At 37.2% G+C, this 7,455-nt stretch overlaps 1 protein-coding gene across 1 annotated transcript in view; it reads right to left on the bottom strand.

Moving 5' to 3' along the window:
* ARAP2 (ArfGAP with RhoGAP domain, ankyrin repeat and PH domain 2) overlaps positions 1-7,455 on the bottom strand; it is a gene marked incomplete at its 3' end in the record, with an annotated part of 108,584 nt that overhangs the window by 16,006 nt on the left and 85,123 nt on the right. Inside the window, exons 16-19 of the mRNA XM_006088530.3 lie at positions 4,287-4,431; positions 2,417-2,519; positions 1,557-1,755; positions 1,288-1,351 (exon numbers count right to left, since the gene is read on the bottom strand). Coding sequence (XP_006088592.1) covers positions 1,288-1,351; positions 1,557-1,755; positions 2,417-2,519; positions 4,287-4,431 — 511 coding nt within the window. The remainder of the gene's footprint in view (positions 1-1,287; positions 1,352-1,556; positions 1,756-2,416; positions 2,520-4,286; positions 4,432-7,455) is intronic.

Raw genomic sequence — 7,455 nt, 5'->3', positions numbered from 1 at the left:
CCCATCCAAATTTAAAGCTGGACAATTCCAAGCCATCTAAAATCAAACGGCACACACATTCCCTTTCTAGGTCAAATCCCTTCTACTTCGATAATCCTACTAAGCTCCAGTTTCCTTGACAAACTAACCTCACTAACTGTTTCCATGTACTCGGTTCCTAGCCTGCACCTAACCCAGTTGGTTTCTGCTCTCTCACCTCTGCGCTTCTCAAAGTCAGCAGGTGCAGTCCGCACCACTTACTCAGGGAGTATCTGTCCTCATCAGGCAGCACCGGACACTTCTGACTCTTCCTTCCTTCTTGAAATGCTCTTTCTAGGTTTTGGACACTCTCTCTTGGTTTCTGGATTCACTCCCTGGGTAAACCAGCTTAATATTCCAGGATGGCTACTCCTGACAACTGCCCCGCCTCCAAAATGATGTGCATTCACCAAGGCTCCGTCACGTTACATATAATGACCTGTAAGGCCCTATAGAATCTGGCCCAGGAGTATCTCTGAAATCGTTACTTCCCACTCTCCTATTCATTCAGATCTCCCCAGTAGCTTCCTTGTGGACCTTGAAAATGCCAAGCACAATGCACTAGGGTCTTCAAAATAGCCTTGACCTGATGCCTGGAACATTATGAAGACTGCTGCATGGTTTGCTTCTTCACTTCATGCAGAAGATGCCTACCCTTACCCCTACCTGAAACAGAACACTCTCCATCAGCTGCTCTCTCTTCAGTTTGCTTTAAGCCAGTTAAAATTTATGGACACAATAAAATGTAATTTTCTTTTCTGCTTCTCTTCTGTTCCCCCCATTAGTGTGCATGCTTCATGAAGGCAGGGACCATGTCTATTTTATTCATCACCATAGCCTCAACAGTTACCTGATGCACAGTAGATGCTTTGAATTTATTGAAAAAAGTGAATAAATTAGCTATGCATGAATCACATGCAAAAATACTTCAGGATATTATTTATTCCTCACATATCTACACTGAAAATATATTTACAACTACCAAAGTGCTTCCAAATGCTTAAATGTGAATGTCCCAAAGGCATCTAGGTCTACAGAAAATTATAATAACTAGTGTTACTGAGTTTCTCATAGCAAATACAAAAAAATATGTAAGCTTCACTCATATACTCTTTCTACTTAAGAGTATGTAAATATATATATACAGACACACACACACAATTCATAAAATGTCTAGCAGGCTATAAAATCATGGATTCTCCCCCATAAACAGAATATCCCACTCCCTAGTTATTAAAGAGTCAAAGACAAAGACAAAAACGCACTTACCTCCCTTTCTCTACCAAGAGCAAAATATCCACTTTTTCCCCATTTTGAACCATTGTGCTGATAGCTAGAGGGAGAAGAGAAAAACATCAACACATTTCTTAAGAACGTTTTACTAAATACCCACTAAATACACATAAAGACACAATTATTAATACTCCTTAGTCATATATTTTGGAGTGAGTCCTCATATAATTTTATGTAAAAGATGCTATTAACATATGCAATAAAAATTGTGTCCAAAATATAAGATGGGGACAAAAAAATCTTACTTAGCTCTTGCAGTCTTCTTAAGTTCATTCTATCTTCCTGAACTTCCTGCGTTTGAAGGCAAAAACACAAACTAGACTTGTCCATAGCAAACCAGCCTTTTTTCCACTGATCCAGGGCATGGCAGTCTTTGTAGTAGAGTTGACCAATCAAATCATAATTAGCTTGTGTTAAGTTTTCAGCAAAAAAGGGAACAAATTGCTGTTAAAACAAATACAGAAAAGTAAGAAAGAGAGTGAATATAGGAAATCCCTTCCTTACCTGCAGATATGAGGAAAGGTAGGAAAATTATTTTTGATTTTCTATCTTAAAGATTTAAAAGTAACCTAAATTTCAGAATTTTTCAGAACTTGCTCTCAATCTTAAAGGTATTAACAGCTATTAACGCAGTTTCAAACGGCAACATCTTAACCATTTTTCTCCATAAATATAGAATTGAAAGAGAAAGACATTCTCTCTGTTGATGTGTGGTACTTTCCAAAATGTCAGCCTTCACTGTCTTCATTTGCATCTTTTACTGAATCTGCCTTTTCCCCTTTGTGTATACCATGAGTAAGATAACTACTCATAAAAAGACATTCACAGAAACGACTTTACAATGATGAAAAAAATCTTAATCATCAAAACATGACCTTTATTTGAAGAATAATTTCCCCAGGGTCCGATATTAATTTCTTCTCTGCTTAAGGCTCTAGGAAGGTAGCCCTTAACCTCTTTGATTATAACCTTTGAAAACCTAATGAAGTATGGACATTCTTCCCAGAATCGTGTATGAAATTTTCGTGGACCTCTAAAGCTCAACCGTAGTCCCCAAGTTGAGAAACTTCTCTGGGTTTAGGGGAATAATGCAATCTTTAAATACCTTAGCTATTGCCTCTGTCCATCTTCTTTGGGCTTGAAATGTTTCAGCTCCGAATAAAAACGCACGTTCTGAGGGCAGATAGATCTCAAAGGTGAAGATGGGCCTATGGCACACACGAATAAAACGATACTGCCAGTTATGCTTGGCTCTTATGAAAACAAATCACATGAATGTCAAGTTTTTTTCATTAAATGCATTCTGAAAACTGGATAATGCTGTGAAATCAATCTCTCACAGTTTTCTGCTGATGGTATGTATTTTATTCAAATGAGTAAATGTGCATGTCAGCTCCTTCCTATAGATAAAATCAGAGTAACATCCCTTTATCCTGAATTCTTCCCGTGGTTTCTCATCTACAACTTAAACTATTTCATGGAACATGCTAAGCGTGTATGCTATTACCTAAAGACCTCAAAATACCCTATATCATATAGTTATCTTCCTTTTTCCTCCTTTACCCAAAGCCTGTTACATATCTTTCATGTTCCAATTTACCTCATCAATAAGCTCAAAACCATCTCGTTTAATTTATTCTCCCCTTTACGGTCAGTTTTTCATCTGGTTAATCAGACGTTTAATCTTATCAGATCAATCGTAATATTCTCTCAACCCACTTTTTTAATCATCTCTTCCTCTAGTTAAACTCTCGGTAATTAGGAAACCTCTTCCTCTAAACTCTTCCTTACCACTGTAGCCAGCTTTCCCCCAAAACTGCTTAACCCTCAGGGCCTACATTACTGAGTTCAAACTCTGTAATATGCTACTTACAGCAATTCAGAATCTGGCTGCTTTCTCCTGAACATCTATTTGTATCAATATCACTCTACCAAGAATGTTTTATTTTTAAATAACTATATGCTGACATAAACTCATATTATTTTAAATTATATTTTATTTACTAATTAAGTATCTTAATGCACTGAATGCACTTATTTTAACATTCCACAATAAGACGCAGTAAACTGATAATTCACTTAGGATAAAAGCTCTGTTAAATTAAAATAAAAACAAATCAACTAATAATCAAATTTGTTTGCATAAAAAATCAAACTAGATTTATTAGAAAACAACAGTCACCTCAACTAGAATATATTGATCATTACTTAATGTTTCATGTAATATCATATAATGGAAAAAGCTTTGCAAATCTCTTTTTTTTTATACAGAATTTTCATTAAATACTATGCTCCTTTATAGTTAACTTTTGCAGATTTGTTTTTTGTATTTTCTCATTAATTTCATCACAAAATGTGATGAGTAACTTCCACAACAAAGATCTTTGATGCTGTTTCTAAAAGTCCTCATGGAAATTTCTGTTTAACTAATCTGTGAGACGATATATTAAATAATGCTTACTCTTAGAATTGCAACCTTTCTGAGACAATTAAAATGTCAAAGTAGATCTTTAAGAAATTTAGCACTTCCATATGTTACTATATATACTTAGTATTTTGCTGATATTAATATGAATAAATCATCAACAGATATTTTCCTTTGTCATCTATTAGAACCATGGTGCCTTAAACCGATGCATAAATTTTGCCCTTAGTCCACTACTTTAAATAATGAGTATGTCATAAAAATTATAGGACTATATGTCATGAAGGAATTACTATAAATTTACTTAAGATTAGATGCAAACATGTCAGCCTTTCATATTACCTAATGCAATATTTTAATTTTCTCTTTTTAGTAAATTCCCTAAGGAACTTTCAGAAGCTGCAAAATGAGTCAGCTTCAAGAATCCACTTAATCCTTCCATAATAAGCAATGGAAGAACCGAAATAACAAATGTCCTTAGAACACTTATTACCTGTATGACAGATACCAGACATGCTTCCACCTCCTGCCCGTGCAGTGACAGACCTACCCGGTGTTTATATAGAAGTCCTCTTTGTGCACAGCCAGGCAGATGACATCACTGATGTTAATGGTGCCATTGGGAGTGGTAGACTTGTCATTTTCATAGTAACTCAGGAAGCCTCCTTCCAAAACACACCACTTTTTATTTGTCTCTAAGAATTTAAAACAAAACAAACAATTGAACTGCATCATATTCTAATTTTTTAAAAAATACACGGTTTAAATAATGAGTGGATTCAAATAAATCTGCTAATTTTCTATTTTGTGTAAAGAGCATGCTCTTGGTTCATGACATACAAAGTTGTCATACTCTGCTCTCAAAATATTAATAATCTAGGAGCAAGGGCTATACAAGACAAAAATAGCTATGACATTGATGACCAGTGAATCAGGCAGAACCAAAAAGGACAGCTGCAAAAAACACTGAAACAGCAAAGACAGAGGTCCATATAGACTTGAAAAGTAAGACTATGGCTGACCTCAGGTGTGCAAAGGAAGAAGGGGTCTGAGCATGGAGTTCCCTTAATGCCTTAATTAGAAACTTAAATTCACCACTATGACCCGGAGGCCAAAAGGCCAAATCCAAGCCATCACTTGTTTCTGTAAGAAAGTGTCACTGAAATGCAGCCAGACCCACTCATTTACAGACTATCTGTGGCTGCTCTCTCGCTACAGGGGCAGATTTGAGTCCTGGCACAGACTACCTGGCCCACAAAGCTCAAAATACTACTTTTCAGAAGTCTGCTGAGTTTTGATTTGTAGTTGATGGTGAGCCATTAAAATGTTTCAGCAGAGGATTATCATCAGATTTGAGTCTTGCACACTCTGCTCACTGTGAAAATGAATTTGAGAAGGTGAGGCCAGAGGCGGGAAACTAGTTAGGATAGTGTTGACAGAAGTCTATCTGTGAGATGAAAACAGCCCAAAGCGGGCCAGTGGGAGTGTAGTAGGGAGAAGAAAAGAGAAAGAGAGAAGGGGAGGAGGGAGAGAGAAATGAGTACATGCATTGTGTTCTAAGGACACAAACATATATTGATTGGATGCATGAGGGGGAACTAATTAATGGTGACATTATTTTTAGCTTTGATTACAAAACAGACAGTGATATCTACCTTTACTTAAAAGAAAATATAGAGTTTTAGCGCATGTAATATAAATTTCCTTTTAGAGCACTGAATTAGAGATATCTTGGAAATCCAAGTAGAGATATATATTAGGTGATTACCCTATGGATTTGCATCTTGGAGCAAACAAAGATCTTGATAACTAGAAAGTCTATAGAATGTAGGTAGTATTTGAAAACATAAGTAACCAAGGAGACAATCTTAGGGAAATTAAAATTGTAAAGCGTTGTCAACTATACTTTAATTAAAAATAATAATTATATATATAGTAACAGATGTAGAGGGGTCCATGAAAGCAATGAAGCAAGTGAGAAGAGACAGTGTGTAAGAGAGAAAAGGGGTAGAGTATTTAGAAAAGGAATGATTGCTGCTAATAAATAAGCAAAGAGATCTAATAAAATAAGGGCTGAAAAAATGTCAGTTGGTCCTCATAATAATGAGGTAATAAAGAGGATCTGTCTGTAGATCCAAACATTTCCTAATTTTGATCGTCGTACTGTGGATATTTCAGAGGGATGCCCTTATTTTGAAGAAATACAGACTGAGGTACCTAGGACTAAAGGGGCATCAAGTAATTCTGAGGATATGTATACCCATGAGTAACAGGTAAAATGCTAATATTTGGGATGTCTGCTGAAAGCTATATGGGAATTCTTTGTACTATACTTGCAACTTTTCTGTCGGTCTGAAATTATGTTACAATAATTAAAAATTAAAAGTTAAAGAAATATGTATTGCCATTCATTAAATTTCCTATATCATAGGTGGGGTAGTTTTGAGAAGTAGGACAAAAAAGAAAAATAAGAGTGTTTAGCCTCAAACACCGGCACAAGGAGAAACACTCCCAAGGTAGACCCCTGAGAGCTGTAGGATCACTGAATTCTGAGAAACTGACAGCCAAATGAAAAGCTGAATCATAACCAACAGAAGAAAACCGGCAGAAGACAGCACCAAGAATTTCTTTATGGGTCCTGGGAAAGAAGCTAACCAAGACCCAATCAATTCCTGATATACTGTTCCGGGGCCTCAAACTCTGAGTCACAGAGTATATATAACTCTGCACACTTACATGGAAGTCACAAAAGGCCATTATGTTTAAATGAGTATTTATTGTAGATTTCTAAAATATAAGAAAAACAAAAGTTAAAGAATTTATCAACTGGAGTTATGAAATGATTTCGAAACAATGTACTCAGATGCCTAGAATACATTCATGGAGAATAAAGCACAAAATGTACATTTATTCAGTACTCAGCTGATCACTGGCACATTTTAGGAATTCCACCCAGTCCTTAGGCCAGTGGTTCTCAACCTTGGCTGCACATTAGAATCACCTGGGAATCTTTTTAAAATCCTGATTACTGGGCCTCATCCTCCGGAATTCTGTTTCTTTGTATGGAGTGGGCACACATAGTACAAACAAAGAAACAGAATTTCCAGAGGATGCGGCCCAGAAATCAGGATTTTAAAAAGATTCCCAGGTGATTCTAATGTGCAGCCAATGGTTGGAATAGTGGCCTTTCTTTGGAAGCATCGGGTGCACGAACTTTGCACCTGTAACACATTCACATTATTGTGCAACCATCACCCCATTCTTCTCCAGAACTCTCTTCATCTTGCAAAACTGAAACTAGACTTGGGCACCATCAGACCTGCTCTTTCACCTCCAGGCTCGCACTTACTGGACTTCCTGTGTGCTGGGCTCTGTGCTGCAAACCAGTGCATGAGGTGGGTCCCATGACCCCCAGCGCTGTGAGGCAGGAGAAGAAAACTAACGATTATCAAGGAGACAATCAAGTTGCATGCCCTTCTTTCACAGGGCAAAACCCTTGTTTCGTTCTTCCCCGAAAGCCACTCCCGCATTAACACCCCCCCCAAAAAAAACCCGCTGGGCCTGGGTTTTCGTGACCTTCCCGCCTGGGCGACGGCCCCAAAAAAAAAAAAAAGGAGGGGGTGGGGAGAAAAAAAAAACTTTAAGAGGTCGTGTCCCCGCTTGGGGGGTTTTTAGGTTTAGGGAGGGGGGGGGAAAAAAAACCCGTTTTCTTCCCTTTT

Source organism: Myotis lucifugus, unplaced genomic scaffold, assembly GCF_000147115.1.
Source record: "Myotis lucifugus unplaced genomic scaffold, Myoluc2.0 scaffold_48, whole genome shotgun sequence".
In the NCBI taxonomy this organism is placed as follows: Eukaryota; Metazoa; Chordata; class Mammalia; order Chiroptera; family Vespertilionidae; genus Myotis; species Myotis lucifugus.
This window is presented reverse-complemented; position numbering and strand designations above follow the sequence as displayed.